The sequence below is a fragment of the Zootoca vivipara genome, chromosome 2, assembly GCF_965207765.1.
Source record: "Zootoca vivipara chromosome 2, rZooViv2.hap1.1, whole genome shotgun sequence".
Taxonomy (NCBI): Eukaryota; Metazoa; Chordata; class Lepidosauria; order Squamata; family Lacertidae; genus Zootoca; species Zootoca vivipara.
The window spans coordinates 19,186,399-19,207,050 of record NC_142584.1 but is presented as its reverse complement, the minus strand read 5'-3'; the positions used below and the strand labels follow the sequence as shown (position 1 = coordinate 19,207,050).

The 20,652-nt window shown below is 45.2% G+C and overlaps 1 protein-coding gene across 1 annotated transcript; it reads right to left on the bottom strand.

Moving 5' to 3' along the window:
- Positions 1–864: 864 nt before the first annotated feature.
- On the bottom strand, positions 865–20,449 carry CDK2 (cyclin dependent kinase 2). The gene is made up of 7 exons (XM_035103938.3): positions 20,007–20,449; positions 15,514–15,591; positions 14,236–14,359; positions 11,986–12,156; positions 8,453–8,554; positions 4,695–4,898; positions 865–3,471 (listed from the first exon to the last, which is right to left on the bottom strand). The coding sequence occupies exons 1-7, from the start codon at positions 20,120–20,122 to the stop codon at positions 3,367–3,369; spliced, it is 900 nt and encodes a 299-aa protein (XP_034959829.2). The 5' UTR covers positions 20,123–20,449; the 3' UTR covers positions 865–3,366.
- Positions 20,450–20,652: the final 203 nt, after the last annotated feature.

Below are 20,652 nucleotides of genomic sequence, written 5' to 3'. Positions count from 1 at the left end.
GAGGGGGAGCGAGGGGAGGGGGCATATGGGAGCGTTGTGACCCCTTGACCTCTGAAGGCGCGTAGTAGGGAGCAAGTCCCACTGGGCTCAATGGGAGCTGCTTCTGAGGGACATCCTCAGGCTTGCAGGGGGTTGGACTGGATGACCCTCAAGTGTGCCCAGGATTTTCAGGGACCACGTGGCCCTACTCCCTCTATTTCTTTTATTTCGTCTTCCAAAGCAACTACTGCACTCTATTCCCAACTTAAAAATGGAAAGCATAATGGTGGTGGTCAAAGACAAGGCAAATCTTTAAAAAAATGTATAAACACCGATAATTAGGAAACACTCGCCTGTGAGCGCTTCAATTGAAGAACAGCCTTTACCAACCTTTGTCATGGGCTTTGAAGACACTCAAACTCAGGACGAAACGTGCTAGGAGGAAGGCACAGAAACCTATGTCCTCACTGTGGAAGGATGTGTGGATCCAGAATTGGCCTCCATAGTCACTTAAGGACTCACTGTTAAAACTGTGTTCATGGAAGACAATCTTACTCAGCTACGTGTGATCGCCAAAGAGGAAGTAGTTCTTTTAATCCCCAAACTGCTGGTTGAGGCAAGAGGAAATCACCTGTTGGACTTTCATGGAAGTATCACACACACACATTGGTTGCAGAAAGACACAATTTCTTTGTGTGTCTGCTCATGTTCAGGATGAACCACAGTGTAACTTTGCAACACCAGCACAACATACTAGATCCTGCAGTGGACTGCAGGGCAGATAAACAGTCTAGATGTCTTTTGCCCCATTGGACTTAGGCAAGAATCCCCAGCTCAAATGAGACCAACGACAAAACAGAAAAACTTTGTTCAAGAGGATAGTCGCATGTTTAAAAAGTACAGATATTTTAATGAGTTAAATGTACTAGTGCCACAATATTTTAGAAACATCTGTCTTGCAAAGAGCTACCAAGGAAAGGACAAAAATAATTTTTTTCCCTTTAAAAAGTTTAATTACAAGGTGCTTAGACTAACAAATTCTATACAAAACCAGAACTCTTTTTAAAAACAACAACAGCGTTATAAATATATAAACATCTTCTAGCTGAAAGATGAAGGGGAGGTGGAAGAGAGAAGAAAAGTCTCACTTCTAAATATTGTGTATGCATAGTGCTATGGGGAGGGGAACAAAACCCTTTCTACCTTGACATTTTCTGGATGGTGTATTGCTGGCATTTAAAAGCTATCTGGAGCTACCATATTTTCAGCTTAATGGAAGCAAAATACTGTACCACACTTTCTCAATGAAGACCCATTCACATCTGCCAGGTTAGCATGTTGTCTTCATACAGAATACAGTTGTTCACAGAGGGAATATATTTAAGAATGGTTAAAAGTAAGCCTTCATCTAGACCCAAAACACCAGACACTTCATACATGAATGAAGACTAGATTATGGCTTATGATGAATGGATAACTCCCTCCCTTCAATATTCACTGAATTTGAAGAATAGGCAATGTTACTTCACAGAACACATTTTCTTGTATAAAATGTGTATATCGCTCCAACATACCTCTTAAGTTACAAAAAAAGAATGAAAACCTTACAGAAATAGAAATGATCCCTTGCTTTACAGAAGTCTCACATTTTGGACCCATCACACTATTCATTGGTAAGTGGGATTTGCCAAAACAACTAGAAAAACATCTTTAAATTTTACTATAAAAAGGGCAAAGATACTTTGTTTAGATTATTCAAGGTATTGCAACACCAGTGCACTGTGCAGGCTGCCTTTAGGGTTTTATACTTTATATTTAGTGAATCTTGCTTTCTGCGGACAAGCTTTATCACTAGCTCAATCCAGGTGACTGAGTGATCTCTACCAATCATACTAGTTCTAAAAGCTTAGAATTCTAGTTCATCACATGTAATTTATAAGAAACTAATCAGGATTGAAAGTTTAAATTTCTGCCCATAGATTAAATGTTTGTCTGCACCTCAAATCACATCTATTCCTTGCATTTCACTATTTCACTGAAATAACCTGAGAGGTCTGAGTGTCTTCAAGGCATAGTAGCACAAAGATAGAGGTGTTGACATTTGCAGCTTGGAACAGTGCAGTTCACAAATAATAATTCCCCAACTGAAGGTAGGAGTTGCACTATTTTGGCTAAAATACAAGAGGGGAGGGGAGAAATAACTGCAATTTTATCCCTTTAATATTCTCACACCTGAACTTCAAAAAATTAACAAGCACTCACACACAATTTTTGTTATCAATCTATTTTCACACAACACACTGCTTGAAGACAAAGCTACTTGGCAGATCCATTCCACCTGAGGGCTTTGCTAGTTTACCAAAAATAAGTTTGAGCCCAAAGAGCAACGAACTGAAAGTCCAGTTGCAGATAAGTACAGAAGGGCAAAGCTTCTGCAATATTTCCCACCTTCTCTTAAATTGGCCACTCACCCACACAGATGGAAAGGCTAATAACTCAATGCCACAGACCAGAAAGGCACGTACAGGAGACAAGACAGTAAGATATTGGAAAGTGAATAGGGTTATGCCCATTGCCCCCAATGAATATACAGACAGTGGTTACGTGGCTGGTTAGCAAGCTGTTCTTATGAGCTTTGACAGTCCAATTTCTTTTTCCAAGGGCTTCAACCAGCCAGCATCACAAACCATGGTCCATCAGGAAAAGGCTACCAGACTCTCTTGACTGCTATCACTGGTGCAATGAGGAATATCACATTCGTATATTGCAGGCATTGCTCAGCTCCTTTACAGAAGGAAATATTCCTGCTTGTGAAAAGTGGATAGTTAAGTGCATAGTCCTCATTGAGTATCCCATCTGAAAGGAAATGGTGAGCACCTCTGCCAGCATCAGGAGGACTTAATCATGCAAGCAGCAACCAATACCCATGATCCAAATCAGAAAGACGCCATCTCTGGCTGCTGGAAGCAAGGACCGCTCAAGCAAATGCACAGCTGACCTTTGCAGAGGAAGTTGGAATTGAGTGAGTCACGGCAATACAGAAGACGCTTTGTAAAAGTTACCAAGGGAAAAGAGACAGAAATCCTGGGTTGTTGTTTTTTTTTAAAAAAAGGAATGACACTGTAGCCTCCTGAGCAATTAGACTTCCTGCAGCGGCTGTCTCTGGGGGCTTCTGCGAGGCATCCTTCACACTCAGCTAGTACTTTAAAATAAACCCAAGAGTAAATATAAAACAACCCCAAAGGTGTGGGCTGGATCTCCAGTTTTCCATTCACGGTGAAGCTGAGAAAAGTCTTTTCTAAGTGCAGGCACCTGGCAAAATCCAAGAAGGGACGGGCTGCTGAGTTTGCCAGAGGGCAGGTTTGCTGGCCCCACTCTCCTCTCATCTCAAAGGCGGAGGTGCGGCACGGCTTTTGTGACGTCCCGGAAGAAGGGGTGGTTAAGCGCGGTCTTGGCCGAGATCCTCTTGTTGGGGTCGTAATGCAGCATTTGCTAAAGGCGAAAGAAGCAAAGAGTTAGCGGCAAGCAGGATGCCCAAGAGCAGGCAGCCAACTCTCCTCGGTCCTTCACAGGAGACACATGATACAGTCTCTGTAGTGGGACACAGGTGTAACCCCAGGACAAAAGCAGAGACAACTCAAACACTAAAAAACAAAACAAAAAACAGGACTGAGAACAGGGAGGTGGCAAAATATAGCAAGGAGGAGTTTGCGGCAACAAGAGCAAAATGTCAGAAAGCAGGGGTGAGGAAGCTGGTGCCCTCCAGATGTTCTTGGACTGCAATTCCCAGCAGCCTCAGCTGGAAACTGGTTTCCCGCAGATGTTCTTGGACTGCATTTCCCATCAGCCCCAGCTAGGGATGTTATAGGTAAGGAGGTCCAGAAACAGGCGGAGGGTGAGAAGTATAAAGGCAGTTTTTGTTCCATTGGTACCTAACACTGCTATATCTTAATCAGATATATACAACAGTAAGTGAAAGGTAAAGGTGAAAGCACTGGGATGTGGAATCTATTCTGGATGTGTCCTAAATTCAGAAAATTATGGGAGAATACTGAAAAACGAAGAAATAACAGGCTACACTTTACCCCATGCACCCTTATATTTTGTTAGTTCGAGATGTTAAAGATGTTGCCTTAAATGAGAATAGGGATTGAATACATCTCTTGACTGCTGCTAAAATTTCTTGATTATTTGCCAAAATCAGAAGATAGTGAGCGCACCACCCAGGAGATAATGGATAATCAAAACCTGGAAGAGTTTAGGAAGGAGGAAGCTCGCAAATATGGTGACAAGCAGAGAGAACAGGCAGAAGCCAGTATCTTCGTGGAAAAATCCAGTCTTTACTGGAAATTGATCTGCTATATTTCTTTTGGGATGGGAATCTGATTTTATATGGGGAAAAAAATGTGTTTAAAGCAGATTGAAAGCCAGGACTGCCAATGCATCATATGCCACTTCCTAAGGATTACTAGGCTTAAGCTCTGCGAGATATAGACACTTGCATGGGAATGCATACTCAAATCTTTCTAAAAAACCAGAATTCCACTTATTGGACTTTACTCCAGGAAATGATCCATGACTTGTGTGGGGGAGGGAACTGAAGACATGCACAGAGCAAATGCTCTCATCCCACTGGTCTGGATATTTGCTAATGCTCAACACCCTTTCCCCCCTAAAGCTGTTGAGACTCCGCCCGTACTGCCTTGGCAACTCACCGCTAGGAGTTTCCTGCCCTCCTCATCCAAAGGTGGCACTACCTTACTGAAGTCCTGTCGGGCCCACTTGGGAAAGCTGGATTTGTAGTCGGGCATAGAAGTGACACCTGGCCACACAGTCTCATCCGGCGTGCCGAGGGTCCTGAAGATGCGGAAGAGCTGGTCGATTTCAGAGTCCCCAGGGAAGAGGGCTCTGTGGGTTATCTGTTGGCAGGAGGAAGATAGTTCAGACTCCCAGTGTTAAGAAACACCTTCCTTCCTTCAGCCAGCCATGCCTCCTTCCTCTCATGGCCGGCATAAAACTACTATTGTGCTCAAGGGACTCGGCATGGCGTAGTAATCAGGACTGGAGAGAAGCGAGTTCAAATCCCAACTCACCCATGAAGCTATTGGGCCAGACATTACCTTTTACGGTGGGGGGGACCTGTCACCCTCTGGATCTTCCTGGACTGCAGTTTCCAACATTTCTGCCAGTGACTACACTGGCTGGGGCTGATGGGACCCAACATTCCCCACCCGTTTTACGTAAATCACGCTTGAGCATTTCTCGGTAGTCATGCATGCCCTGTGGAATGCCCTCCCAGCAGATTTCAAGGAAATCAACAACTATCTGACTTTCAGAAGACATATGAAGGCAGCCCTATTCAGGGAAAGTTTTGAATGTTTGATGTCGTATTGTATTTTAATTTGCTGGAAGCTGCCCAGAGTGGGCAGCATATACTGTAAATAATAAATTATTGTTATTATCACTATTACGAGAATTTCTACTGGAGGTATATCAGTTGCTGTAATAAGCAACTCCAAAGGTGAAGCAGCAGTAGCAGGAAGCCTACAATCCTTTACCATTTATATTCATTTATGTGCAGGGAGGTTTTCTCAATTGTGCTTAGCCTCCCCTACAACCATAGGAAGAGTGCAGAGAATGAAAGAAAAAACACGCGGGCTGTCGCTTGTTCAAGGCCACAAAAATAGAGCAGATCAGTGTCTAACCAGGTTCTCTGCTGGACTGCTGTGATGTGTTCTGTGTTGAGCTACTCATCAGAATGTATCAGAAGCTGCAGCTAATGCAGACTGCTGCTTCTCTATTAGTAAGAACAGACTCAAGTCAGGCCTATCTGCACTGGCTTCCAATGTACTTTTGGATGGGGTGCAAACCGGGTAAAGAACCTTAAAGTCTTAAACTGTCTGGGCCCTGTCTCTTCTCCCACGTATGCTTCCCACTTTCTGAAATCAGCAGCTTCACATGGATCCTCAATTATTAAGGCGAGATAAAAGTAATGCACCGAGTTCAGCTTCCTTTGGGATAACCTCTAATCTCTGAAACTCCCTGCCCAGGAAGGGCTACCTGGCACCTCTCTGCCTAACTCCACTGCAGCAATAACAACAAAGCTCAGTGCTTTGAGTGCAGAAGATCCTGGACTTGATTCTTTGCACCTCTCAGTTAAAAGGATTGGGGAGAAGATGACGGGAAAGACCTTGTTTCCATCCAACACCCAGAGAGCCGCTGCCAGTCACATAAACAGTTTGACAGGCTGTAGCAAAAGGCCATTCTCAAATTATTTAATTTCTTATTTCCTGAACATTCGATTATGCTGCTGCTACACTGATCTTTTTGGATAGCCTGCAGAGTTCTAATCATACCTATCAATTGACTGTATGCTTATCACATTTTTTCACAGCGTATTTCTTTACATGAAACTCAAGTAACAGGTTTATTTTAAAAAGCAACCTTTTAAGCTGTAACCTTTTTTATATAACTGCTTTGATCTGCTTTTCATCTTCAAATTCCGACCTGCTGCTTTTAGGTTTTATTTGGCTTTTTTTAGTGCCGCCATTTGTACACAACTATTTTTGTTTGTTATGTTATTTACGTATTGTTACGGAAGCCTCATTTACCGGACGGAAAAGCAGCTAGTAAACTAAAATGCATTTCTGATCCTGGTACCACTTACAAGGGCTAACAGCCTTGTAAGATGCTCAAACCAGGATTGCCAGGCAATCCAGACCACCTAAGACTGAGGAAAGATATCTGACCCAGAAAGCTCCCATGGGGATAGTTCCACAAGTCCCTCCTTCCATGACGCACAGCCCTAGGCATGAGCTGCGTGCAACATAGTTCTGCACTCATCTCTGGAGTATAAATGCCCAGCCACCCCCACAGGAAAGGGAAGCATCGCCGCCTAGAGCTCTACTGCCATCCTCAAAAGGTGAACCCACAACAGATCCCCTTCTATTCCCTGCTGCCAGTTCTCTGGCAGTTTCTGCCCCAGGGAAAGGGGATGACGTGAGCGGTTGCTTCCCCCACAAGGTGCTGCCAAGTCAACTGATCCCGTCAGCAGCTCTTCACAAGGCAAAAAGCAAGGAAGTGGGAAGCGTTTGATCAGGGCTCCAGCCCTGCTCCAAATGAAGAAAGGAACATGTGAGAGTTCACTTATGTGAGCACCAAAGCTGATGTCGAACCGACAGCATTAAACGGGGCTGGGCCCAAGACTTTTGAAGAAACTAGAGTTCCATGGGTGCAACTGATTAGGTGGAAGGCAGAAATCCCTGCAATGTTTAAGCATCTGGGTGGGGAGTGGGGGGGGGTAGGTGGTAAATATGTGTTCATCAGCAGCATTTGAAATTGTTGGGCTCGGGCAGTTGTACCGGGACAAGAAGTGCACTGATCCAGTGGGATGGAAGTAGAATAACCTTTTCCTGCAGTTCTAGAAGGCACCGTTCAGATCTGGAGAACGGGACGGCATAGTTGCCTTACACTGAAACCAAATCATTAGCTCTCCTCTTTTGACAAACATTGCTCCAGAGGAGGCGGCAGAGAACTGAACCCCCCCCCCCAATTATATTGTTGGACTCCCAATTCTCACCAATGCCAGCAAGGATGGTAGAAGTCAGGGCTGGTGGGAGCTGGCAACAGGGTTCCCCCAACCTTATTTTGGGCTTCAGACGCCGCCACCCCCCCCAGCACTCGTAAACACATTTTGAACTGGGCACTGCATTGTAACTTTTAGAGAGTATGGCGGATGTGCTGAACTCGGTGACATTTTGCTGCCTGCTGATACTTGGATTCCAATACAGAAAGTGAGATGAATTATCCCTCCCCACCCTATGAAACTATTTGCCCGTGAACACTGGGAACGTTGGATGATGCCCAGAACTTTTCTGGCCCAGTTTATTTACCATCTCCACCTGTAGCACCCCTGAGCAATTTAGGGTCAAGAGATGCAGGCCCACATAGGAAGTGGCAGCAGGGCATCATCAGTTCTCCAATACAGTGGTACCTCTACTTACCAATTTAATGCGTTCCGAACACACATTTGTAAGTTGAAAAAATTTGTAAGTCGAATCCCATAGGAATGCATTGGGAGAAAAAATTCGTAAGTCGAAGCAACCCTATCTAAAAATTCGTAAGTAGAAAAAATCCTATCTAAACCACATCCAAGATGGCGGATGGAGCTCCATTTGTAAGTAGAAAAATTCGTAAGTAGAGTTATTTGTAAGTAGAGGTACCACTGTACTTTTTGCATCTATTACTTCTCTCCTTTCCAGGACAGTGTGGCTTCACATCTTCTGCTTCTGCCTCCCCAAGAGAGCTTGCTTTGGGCTTTCAGACCCTGGTCTGCATTCAAGATTCCCTGACTGCCCCTTCCAACCTTAGCACCGCTGGCCATGTTATGGGTTCATTTTGATCAGCTGTTCCAGCTGGTGCCACGTTCACTAGGCCCATCCCGCTTCATTCCCGGGAAAAAAAAGGTATATACCATCTCGGCAAAGATGCAACCCAGACTCCATATGTCCACAGCTGTTGAGTAGTATTTGCAGCCCAGGAGAATTTCTGGAGCTCGGTACCAGAGGGTCACCACCTAGTGTAAAGCACAAAAACAACCATAAGCAATACAGTGTCGTTGTTTCCCCCCCTTTTATACATACGTGCAATTAAATTACAAGCCACTGGCAGGAAGGAGTCCCAGTTTATTCTCTGCATTACAGATGCAACTCCAGTCCCTGTGAATGAAGGCAAGATTAGCAACTCCTTCATAAGGAGGGTTACGCTGAATGTGCACACCTAAAACAACTGGCTTGGATAAACATTCCCTCCACCAAGGTTTTTCTGACAAAGGAAACACAGGGTCCAAAAAACCATGAGATTAGCCCTTTCCCCAACTTATATTGTTGCTCGCTGCAGATAACAACAACAACAACAACATTATTATTAATAATAATTTTATTTCTATCCCGCCCATCTGTCTGGGTTGCCCCAGCCACTCTGGGTAGCTTCAAACATATATAAGAACATTCTAATGGTTGAAGGAGCTGGGTATGGTTTAGCCTTGGAAAGAGGAGACATAGAGATTATAGCCATCTTCAAATATCTAAAGGGCTGTCACATGGAGGAGGGAGCAGGCTTGTTTGGGTTGGGGGTGTTTACTGGGTAGTTTATGTTTATATTATGTATTTTGCATTTTATATTGTGATTTTACGTTGTAACTGCCCTGAGACATGTGGGGATAGGGCAGTATACAAATCTAAATATTAAATATTTATATTATTATTACACATTAAAAGACTTCCCTATACAGGGCTGCCTTCGGAAGTCTTCTAAAGGTTCTATAGTTATTCATCTCCTTGACATCTGATGGAAAAGTGTTCTACAGATCTGAATATCTGAAGAGAAATTTTTCTTTTTTTGCGGGAAAGGGCAGTAGCTCAGTGGCAGAGTGCAAGCTGTGCAGACAAAATATTCCAGATTTAATCCTTGAAATCTCCAAGCAGGGCTGAGAATGACCCCTATCTAAAATCTTAACAGTCCACTGCCAGTCTGTGTAGCCTATACCAAAGAAGATAAAACCAACGGTCTGATGTGTTGCAGTGCAAATTCCCATCTTGCTCACAGCGGCCCAGAGTGGCTGGGGAAACCGAGCCAGATGGGCGGGGTATGAATAATAGCATTATTAAAATTATGATTATCATTACAGCTGGGGGGGGGGCTGAATCCAAATTCCCAGACCGCCTCTCTTGCATAAAGTAGGTGCCAACTAAATAGGGAATTCTGGGCAACCATGTATCCTTAGATCATAACAGTTAAACTAAAGCACTATTAAAGTCCGTATTGCTTTGGTTTTTTACAGATTTACGCTCATAAGAAAGTCACAGCACCATTTTACATTTTGCAGCCTGCATCTCAATGACAGCTTTTCTAATGCTGTGCCCAAGAAATGCCCATTGCTTACTGAAGACCTATTTTACTAAATTTATGTAGTGGTACATATTAATTATTATTATTATTATTTATTATTATTATTATTATTAGGTGAGAATCCTGCAGCTTGAGGTGGCTTTCTTTTGTCTCTCCTGTGGATTTCAATGTTTAGTATTGCTTTGCTTGCTGACTTATTTATTTATTGATGACTGATTTATGGCATTTCCATCTACTCAACTGCATCTTTATCTGTTTCAATATGTCCACCGGTCGAAAAGCTGTGCATAAATAAATTATCAAACAAAAGCATCCACTTTTCCATCTAAAAGAAAAACGGAAGCATCTGGCCACAATTTGAAAAATCTATAAATATACTTTAAAATAGGAGAAACAGGGTGGACACAGAAAACCCATCAGTCAGTAAACAGGGGAGTGCAGCGCAGTACTAATAGAAAGCCTACCAGTTTTCAGTGGCTGTAAGAAAACATGAATCAAAAGACTCTTTCTCAGGAAGGCACTATGGCAGAAACGGTCCTACAACCTGCACCCACAAACTAACACTTATGCCAACGTTAAAACACACAATAGGGCCTCCGATGTGGACTTCAAACAATCAGGGCAATTTCTTATCGGAAAAGACAGCTCAAAAGCCTTTTGAACTGAGTGTGGATGCAAACTGATGGCCACTGAAGAGGGTTTATGCGACCAAACCTGCTGGCCCCAGTTTGAGGTTGGGAACTGCATTTTTAAACAAATCAAGCTTCCAAACTGTCTTTAGGTGCAGCCAGGATGGATTTGATTTAAGTCACGATTTAAATTACTAGTCAGTAAGACTTGATTTAAATCTTTTTTCCTTCTTTTTACACAAAGACTCACTTCTTGCTGGTATAATCTTAACATTTACAACCAGATGAAGGTTTCATTTTTGGAATAATAAATTTTCAGAGTAGTTTTTACAGTTATATCAAAAATTACTGATTTGGTTATACTATTAGAAAGACACAGACCGATAATGATGAAATTATTGTGAGGTTTAATAAGTTAACTGTTTACTGTATATTTGGACAACTCTTCTGCTGTGCTTTATTGGAAGGAGAAAAACAACCGTTTCCTTAATAACAATGTAAACAATTTATTTAACTGAAACAGTAACATTATAGCATATGTATCCATGTTTGTTAACTGGTGTGGTTAAACTTTTTTTAAAAAAAAAATCTGATTTAAATTTTTAAAAAATCTGATGTTTTAATTATTATTTTTAAATCATTGAATTTTATCCACCCTGCGTGCAGTCCCATGTACAGTCATACCTCGGTTTAAGTACGCTTCAGTTTGAGTACTTTCAGTTTAAGTACTCCACAGACCCGGAAGTGTTTACTTCTGGGTTCTGCCACGCGTGCATGCGCAGAAGCGCTCTATCGACGCTTTGCATACTATCGCCATTCGGATTAAGTACTTTTTGGGGTGCGAATGGCAACCCGGAACCAATTAAGTACTTAACCCGAGGTACCACTGTATACTGCAAATGTTAATGCAAATGTTAAATGTTAAATACTGTCTTATTTATTTTATAGTACAGTACATTGATTCTTGCCTTCACTTTACGAATCAATGGTCTCGTTAGACCAGGCATCCCCAAACTTCAGCCCTCCAGATGTTTTGGACAATTCCCATCATGCCTGTCGACTGGTCCTGTTAGCTAGGGATCATGGGAGTTGGAGGCCAAAACATCTGGCGGGCCGCAGTTTGGGGATGCCTGCGTTAAGACAGTAAAATCCATGTTAAATTGCTGTTTTAGGTGGTGATTTTCATCATCTGGAACGGATTAATCCACTTTCCATTACTTTCAATGGGAAAGTTCGCTTCAGGTTCAGTACGGACTTCCGGAACCAATACAATATAGTACTTAACCTGAGGTACCACTGTAATACTAACTAGTGATACGGAGCTTCCCGGACCATCAATTGGGGGGAAAGTCTGGGAACCCAATTTGTGCCATTACACGCACACGTGCAGCACCGGGACAATTTCCCCCAATATTTGGGGAGTGGATGGGGGGGGGGAACTAAACAGAAACATGCAACACACACTCACTTCATGCGTGTAGGTTCGCACAGGCACACCAAACGCACGAGCGAGCCCAAAGTCGGCCAGTTTTATCGCTCCCTCTGCATTGATGAGGAGGTTTTGTGGCTTCAGGTCGCGGTGGAGCACGCGGTGAGAGTGGCAGAAGGCAAGTCCCTGCAGCAACTGGAACAGGTAGCTCTAGGGGAAGACAGACAGGAAAAGGTTGAGAGACAGAGAGCAGCCCTACAGAGCAGAAGGAAAGCTCGCTGTCAGGAGAACTGATCTCGGCACCAGCAGCTGAGAACTTAAAATGCTGGGAACCGAGGCCATGTTCCTTCCTGCTACTTGAACCTACGAGGTGTCGCCACTTAAGTCGAGCCAACAGCTCAAGCAGAGATGACCTAAATCCTCTCCCGTCATTAAAATTCATTTGATCTTGGGATTTTGCAAATGAATATTAATGATGGGAGGGGACACCTCTGCTGCTCAGTTGCCAGAACTGGCCACACCTAGAAAGGATTAAGTAGGGGAAAGGGATTGCATTTGTCTATGTTAAGTTTGCCTCTGGAGCACCAACTTCTTCCAGCCTATTCACTGCTAAATATATTAATCAGTCGTGTATGTAACCAGGCGCATCTGTGCTGTGGTTCGGATTTTATACTTATTTTGTAAGGCGTGTTGCCTCAAGCTTGAATTATTCTCCGTTTGATACGCCATCCAAAAAAATCCCCTACTTTGGGGAATTTGCTTAAGTCACATTAGTTGGTGTTACCTTGTATATATTGTAGGCCACTTGACACTGAATGAAGATACAATTTAGTAGCTATAGGAAGTGTTGTAATCAAATCAGCCTGGCGTGTTGCTTTTAGTTTGCCAGGGTTTTCTGTTTGCAACACTGGGGATCCTTGCTGTCACTTTTTGTCTCAGGCCTGGCTGCTAAGGATTTACAGCCCAGCTCACCCCAGGTTCTGCAATGGCCAGGAGAAAGGACTGCTATAAGACCCAATAGGACATTTCCCTTCCCAGCTGGCCTTGGGGTTCACATGGATTCTAGCACATTTGCAATTACCTTGAATGGATGGAGAAGAGCAAATTATTGCTCCGCAGAGTCCCTGCCTGCTGAAGTATGTAGAGTCTATGCCATAGGTAGGCAAACTAAGGCCTGGGGGCTGGATCCGGCCCAATCGCCTTCTAAATGTGTGTTTTTACATGAGTAGAATGTGTGCTTTTATTTAAAATGCATCTCTGGGTTATTTGTGGGGCATAGGAATTCGTTCTTTTTCACCCCCAAAAAACATAGTATTGCCCACCACAAGGTCTGAGGGACAGCGCTGAAAAAGTTTGCTGGCCCCTGCTCTACGCATACCAAGGACAAGCCACGGGGGGACCATACCATGTCTCTCCCCCCCCCCCGGTGGGCAGATTGTGTGCCCCAGCCCTTCTTTTGTTATAAGCCAAGTTGGAGTCTTTTTGTCATTTTAAAAACACTTCACCGAAGGATAAAGTGTGAAAACAACATTAAACCATATAATCTGCACCCACGTCTATCACAGGTGGCGCTGTGGTCTAAACCACTGTGCCTCTTGGGCTTGCCGATCGGAAGGCTGGCAGTTCAAATCCACATGACGGGGTGAGCTCCCGTTGCTCTGTCCCAGCTCCTGCCAACCTAGCAATTCGAAAGCACGCCAAAAATCGCAAGTAGATAAATAGGTACCACTGCGATGGGAAGGTAAACGGCGTTTCCGTGCACTCTGGTTTCCGTCACGGTGTCCCATTGCGCCAGAAGCGCTTTAGTCCTGCTGGCCACATGACCCAGAAAGCTGCCTGTGGACAAACACTGGCTCCCTCGGCCTAAAAAGCGAGATGAGCGGCGCAACCCCATAGTTGCGCCTTTGACTGGACTTAAACATCCAGGGGTCCTCTACCTTTTAGCTTACCCATTTCTATATGAAGACGTTACTCAACTCTAGAGAGTTCCAAGATCTAGCCTTTAGCCACACTGGTGCATTCCTTCTATGCATGCGGACTCCCTAAACATGCAGGGAGTTTCCTCATTCACTTCAACGCTGGCCTTGTGCACACATTCCACTGCATACACAAAGCCAACCTCAAAAAACAGGGCGAACCTGTGAGTGCAGGAGCAGAACATCAGCGCTTCTGCACTAATCTGTGCATTAGCGAAAACAAACGTAGCCAGAGTATACACCGTGTGAGTGTGTGTGTGTGTGTGCATACATACGTTTCATAGCCCAGAAGCCCTCCCCTCCTCCTAGTCACCTTGGTAAGGGGCAACTCTATGCCACTGATCGCAGATGAAGAATCCATGAACTTCTTGAGGTCCTGGTGTAGGAACTCAAAGACCAGGTAGAGCTTGTTCTCGGTGTGGATCACATCCAGCAACCTGGAAAGTCGGGGAAGAAAGAAATAAGGAATCTGATAAGGAAGCAATAATGAGAAGGCATTTTTTTGGGCCAGGAATAATGCAACACCCTTAAATCTTAATAATAATAATAATAATTTATTAGTTATACTCCGCCCATCTGACCGGGTTTCCCCAGCCACTCTGGGCAGCTCCCAACAGAATATTAAAACCACGATCAAACATCAAACATTAAAAACTTCCCTAAACAGGGCTGCCTTCAGATGTCTTCTAAAAGTCAGATACTGTACAGTAGTTTATTTCCTTGACATCTGATGGGAGGGTGTTCCACAGGGCAGGCGCCACTACCGAGAAGGCCCTCTGCCTGGTTCCCTGTAACCTCACTTCTTGCAGAAAGCTCTCACCACTGGACCTCAGTGTCTGGGCTGAACAACAGGGATAGGGGTACTCCTTCAGGTATACTGGGCCGAGGCCGTTTAGGGCTTTAAAGGTCAGCACCAATGCTCTGAATTGTGCTCAGAAACGTACCGGGACCTATTACACCGGATCTTTCAGGACCGGTGTAATATGGTCTCGGTGGCCACTCCCAGTCACCAGTCTAGCTGCCGCATTCTGGATTAGTTGCAGCTTCCAGGTCACCTTCAAACATAGCTGCCAAGTTATCCCTTTTTTACAGGGATTTTCCCTTATGCTGAATAGGCTTCCTCGCGAGAAAAGGGAAAACTTGGCAGCTATGCCTTCAAAGGTAGCCCCACGTAGAGCGCATTGCAGTAGTCCAAGCGGGAGATAACCAGAGCATGCACCACTCTGGCGAGACCATCTGGAGGGAGGTAGGGTCTCGGCCTGCGTACCAGATGGAGCCGATAAAACAGCTGCCTTGGACAAAGAACTGACCTGCGCCTCCATGGACAGCTGTGAGTCCAAAATGACTCCCAGGCTGCACACCTCAAAGATTTATAGAAACAGAAACACTGGGGAATGGTAGCTCTGCGCAGTTTCACTGTTTATTATGTAATCCTCTTTGATGGTTGCTACCAGGTACTAGATAGAATAGGCAGTTAGGATGGCACCTCCCAGGGTTGTTGCACCCTTAATTAATAAGGCGGGAACTGAAGACATTCTACTCACTACTTCCCAAAGCACAGATCTCAACCAAATTCCTTCCACCTACTCACTTGACAATGTTGGGGTGGTTCAGCTCCTTTAGCAGGGAGATCTCCCGGATGGCTGTACTTGGGACGCCTTCAGTCTCCCTGCAAACAAAGAGGGCAAACAAGGTGAGAAGGGTGGAGAGGGTGCCACGAAGTTGAAGTATCCGTGTCCGTGACCCACTGATATGACACAATAAAATGCTCCCTCAATGCGGCAAACTGAGCATCAGGAACTTGTGGGTGAAAGGATTTTCCACTGTGGACATTTATTCAGCAAAATCAGTTTGCACACTGAACACTGGGCCTTTCCCTGTATCTAGCCTAGCTGATTAACCTTAAATCATATAAAATCAGTTCCTGGAATGTGCAGTGATGCAACCAACTGAACTGTTTTTGATGGTGGTGCTACGTACCCAGAATAATTTGGTTTGTCAAATACAGTCATACCTTGGTTTTTCAAACAACCAGACGTTTTGGCTCCCGGACGTCACAAACCTGGAAGTGACTGTTCCGCTTCGGGAACTATTTTTGGAACCCGAATGTCCACGGCTTCTGATTGGCTGCAGGAACTTCCTGCAGCCAACCAGAAGCCACTATTTGGGTTTTGAACGTTTTGGAAGTCAAACAGACTTCCAAGGTACGACTGTAGTATAGAAGGGTTTGAAGGGGGTGGGGAAATGGCCCTAAATAAGTTAAAAGCAGGGTAGGCAAACTGCCACCATGTTAGAACAGGGGTACAGAACTCTGGATCTCGCCAGCAGGCTAAACAGGCACAGATTTCAACCTCCAGCTAGTGTTGTATGGGGAACTCCGTAGCACGGACAATCTCGCTTGGTTTGCCCTCACCACCAATCAGATAATTGGCAGTGACAGCAAGCCTCCCTTGCTGATGTACAATCAGGAGTGTGCTTCAAGGGTCCCAATTCTGAACCGGCAGCTGCATTTTCACCTGCCCGGCACCTGATTTTGCATGTGCATGGCAGGTGGGCATGCCACAAACTGCAGCTAATTTGCACGTACGTCACCAATGCAGACCGCTGCTAGGAAGAGTTCTACCTGACCAAATGGACAGCCAAGAGTTCTGGTAATGCTATGCTCAAACAGTATTTTCCTGTCCCTGAAAACCATGAGGCAGAGGTTTAGAAATCCTGAGATCAGAATGCTGAAAAAAGGCAGCAACTGCGCACATTCCATGTTCTCTTTGGGGAGAGAGATACCTTTAAAGGTAGGGGATAATAATGTGCAGAGAGTGCTCTGTAAACGGCACACAGCCTCAGTTTACCAAGTAATTACAGTATCCCCATCGATGTATAAAATAAAAAAATATGTGCTCATTATACTGTTAACAGCGCTCGCAAGCACTGGAAAACTCTTTCCAAAGGCACAGCTCAGGTGGCACATTTTCAAATATGCAATTAATGCCTCTAATTAATCGATTAGCATCGCCAATAAAGTAATCATTGCTTCTGGCCTACCACACGAAAGGGAAAGGAATGCAGCACAAGTCAAGTTGATCTATTTCATTAGGTCAACCTCTTTCGGGATCAACAATTCAACTGCCAGGGATCATGCTGCAATGCTGCGCATAAGCCATAGGGACTGGCCTTCTCCCTTTCTAGAGCAGGGAAACAAACCATAAGCAAGAGACCAAGAACAAACCCTGGCTCCCAGTCACGGCTTATTTGGGAAGAAACGCAGTGCACGTACACACTGATTCACACAACGCTTAAAGCCGGCTGCTTCCTTCCTCGGCTTCCTTCTGTTCTCTAGGAAGTGAAGTGCAAAACGGGGGACATTTGAGTTGTGTGTACCAGCATTCAGTATTTCTTTAAACCATGGTTTGCTGTTAGCTTTGCCGGGTGAATGTCACAGGGACAAAAATTAGCACCATAGCAACTCAGCCAGACCCACGGCTCAGTTTCTGAATGCAAGGTGAACATCAGACATAACACAATGTACCTCTAAAAATGCCAAACCACGGTCAATGCTAGGCACATAGGATGCCTGAACCCATTCTTTAAATTACCGTAACCATTGCGGTTAGCTGCCCATATAGCTATTTACATCAGTTTGCCATTGATTCCAGGAACTTCAGGCCATGCTTTTCAAGAACAACTTAGGGCTTGTTTTTCCTACCTGGTGGCCTTAACATTAAACAAGCCAGTGGGCTGTTGGGCAAGGGCTGGGAAAATCCAGGGCATGAATTCAGCTAAGTTCACGGGGCAACGAGCCTAATCTACTGAAATGTTGTCGTGAGAATTAATCACGAAGAAGAAACAAGTATGTCAATGTGGGGCTTCTTCAGAGTAAGGCTGGGATATAAACTTATCACAGTCAACGTTCGCTATGTTTGAAACACCCAAGTAACGGTAATATAAAAAGCTGACCCTACAGCACAATCCTAAATGTGACTACTCAAGAGGATGTCCCATTGAGTTCAACAGAAATAGCTCAAGGCTGGCTATAGGATTGTAGATCTGGGGTAATTCATTCCAATCCAGTGCATTGGACTACTCAAGAGGATGTCCCATTGAGTTCAACAGAAATAGCTCAAGGCTGGCTATAGGATTGTAGATCTGGGGTAATTCATTCCAATCCAGTGCATTGGGCACTGTATAAACACAGAGTAGCAAGACTGCTCAGTTTAAACCAGGCATCCCCAAACCGCGGCCCTCCAGATGTTTTGGCCTACAACTCCCATGATCCCTAGCTAACAGGACCAGTGGTCAGGGATGATGGGAATTGTAGTCCAAAACATCTAGAGGGCCGAAGTTTGAGGATGCCTGGTTTAAACCCACAACACTGGGGAAGGGAGTAGGTTTTGCCACTCAAGTAAAGTCATATTTTGCCAGCAGCACACCCTGAACCTAGAACATATCATGGGCTGTCCCCTGAGTTCACTAGATGACATCGCAGGAAACCGCTGCCTCAGGAGAGCGAGGAAGATTCTCAGGGACTACTCACACCCCGGCCAGCACCTCTTTAATCTCCTACCTTTGGGTTAGGAGATACAGAAGTATAGTCAGCCGCACCAACAGGTCAAAGAACTGTTTTTATCCGTGGGCTGTTGGGCTGCTGAATGGGGAAAAAAATAGTGGTGCACTTGACTTCTGACAAGCACAGAGAGTGCGAACAAGACTGAATGTATTTTGGGGGGGGGGCTCGTTTAATTTCACTGCACACAGGTGTAGTGACAAAGGTTATTTATTTATTTATTTATTTATTTACCTACCTACCTACCTACTGCCTGCCTTAAGATATGGGAGGATTAGTGTTCACAATTTGCTTGGTGCCAAGAGCATTTTGCACCTGGCTATCAGCCACTTGCAACCACGTGAAGATGCCTTGGTGCCAGGATTGCGCCTGACATCTCCACCATCTAGAGGAGCATGCCTGGTGATCCTTGGATCTTGACTGTGTTCACACACTGGCAACACACCCTCTAGAATTCTATCTGTTATATTTTATCTGCACAATCAGAATGAATTTAAGGAACCAAAAACCCTTCTGCCGAAAAAGATGACTTTCGAGCCGCCTGGCCCCAGAAATGGCAACTAGGCATTCTGCCCCCTGCCTCCCCCCCCTTGGCTACGCCTATGGAGGGTCCCATCCCGACTGTGCAACACATAGAACTTAAAACGTGTGCAAAATAAGCACGGTAAACTTTTGCAATGCAAATTTTAAAAAATTCCTTCCAGTTGCACCTTAGAGACCAACTAAGTTTGTTATTGGTACTGTATGAGCTTTCGTGTGCATGCACACTTCTTCAGATACACTGAAAAAGAAGTCACCAGGCCCTTACATATAGTGAGAGGGTGGGGAGGGGTATTTTGCAATGCAGTAACTGGCAATAACAAACAGTTTAGTGTTGCTTAGTAAACTAACGCATGTAAATTAACTGCCTCTATTCAGATACGTATGAACAGAATCATACTTCTCAATAAGTTGCAATTCAGAAGTTTCATATAAAACTTGGGAGAGAGAGGGAGGGAAAATTATGTACTCAAAAGAAGTCCAGCATCCTGAACCGGAGTAACTGGGCATTGCAGCCAAGCAGAACTACGACTTGAGGGCGCACCCCCCCACCGAAGAGGAGTAGGCACTACGAGCCCCCCCCCCAGAAAGTGAGGCCAAGAGAGGGGGAGGGGAGGGGAGGAAAACGGCTCCCTTTCGCTCCGCCTCGCGTAGGTCGGCCCTAAACATACAGTATACCGAATCGGCGCACAAGGGAAGTTCTGTTCTCCGTCCGCAAAGTTACAGGAAGGAGGGAGGGCCGCGAACTTCTTCCCAAGTCCCCTTGCTCGTCACCCACCCATTCAAAAGAGAAAATCCCGGCTCCTCCTCTTCCTCCTAATGCAAAGAGAGGAGCGGATTCGTCTGCAGATTCTTTCCAGCGCCTTCAATGAGTTTTTCTTTGCTCGCCAGGCCACCCAGAGTTTCTCTCTTAGAAATTGGGTTTTTTGTTTTGTTTTGTTTTTTGAGTGGGGGTGTCGGGCGAGGAATGTATTTGCACTCACGTGTCCAGGCGGATTTTTTTAAGCGCCACCACCTCCCCGGTGACTTTGTTCTTCGCTTTGTAGACCACGCCGTAGGTGCCCTCGCCGATCTTCTCCACCTTCTGGAAGTTCTCCATGGGAGGAGGGTTTGGCCGGGGTGGATCCCAGCTTGCCTCTCCGTAGACCGCAGAGAGATCGGGACAGGCAGGAAGAAAGGAAGGGGCAAGTAGTTAGCGAGATCCAGGCGGGGCACTTCCCTGATCAGCGGCGGCGCTGGTCGCTGCAGCAGCCTCCCCGCGCGTTCGACGCGGCGCAAATGGAACGTTGTGTATCTTTTTCCCCCGGCGGTTGGTCGCGCTCCAGCGTTCTCTTTCCCGCGCTCGAAGCCGAGCAACTTGGCAACAATGCGAGCGCTTCCCGTTCCACGGCTCCTCCTCCGCCTCCCAGTCTGCTTCCCGCGTTCCATTCGCCACGCCCACCCTCTCATCCGATTGGCTCTGTCGCCCTGGGCGGAGCACGCGGGTGTCTGGGTTGGCGGGAGTTTTTCCTAAAAGGGCGAGTAGTTTCGAGAAAGAGAAGGGACGGCACGGTGTCCTAAAAGGTGTGGATTCTGGGAGGAATCCTGCTAACGTCTGTGTGGCTGTCAACAGACAGATGCAGCTTAAAG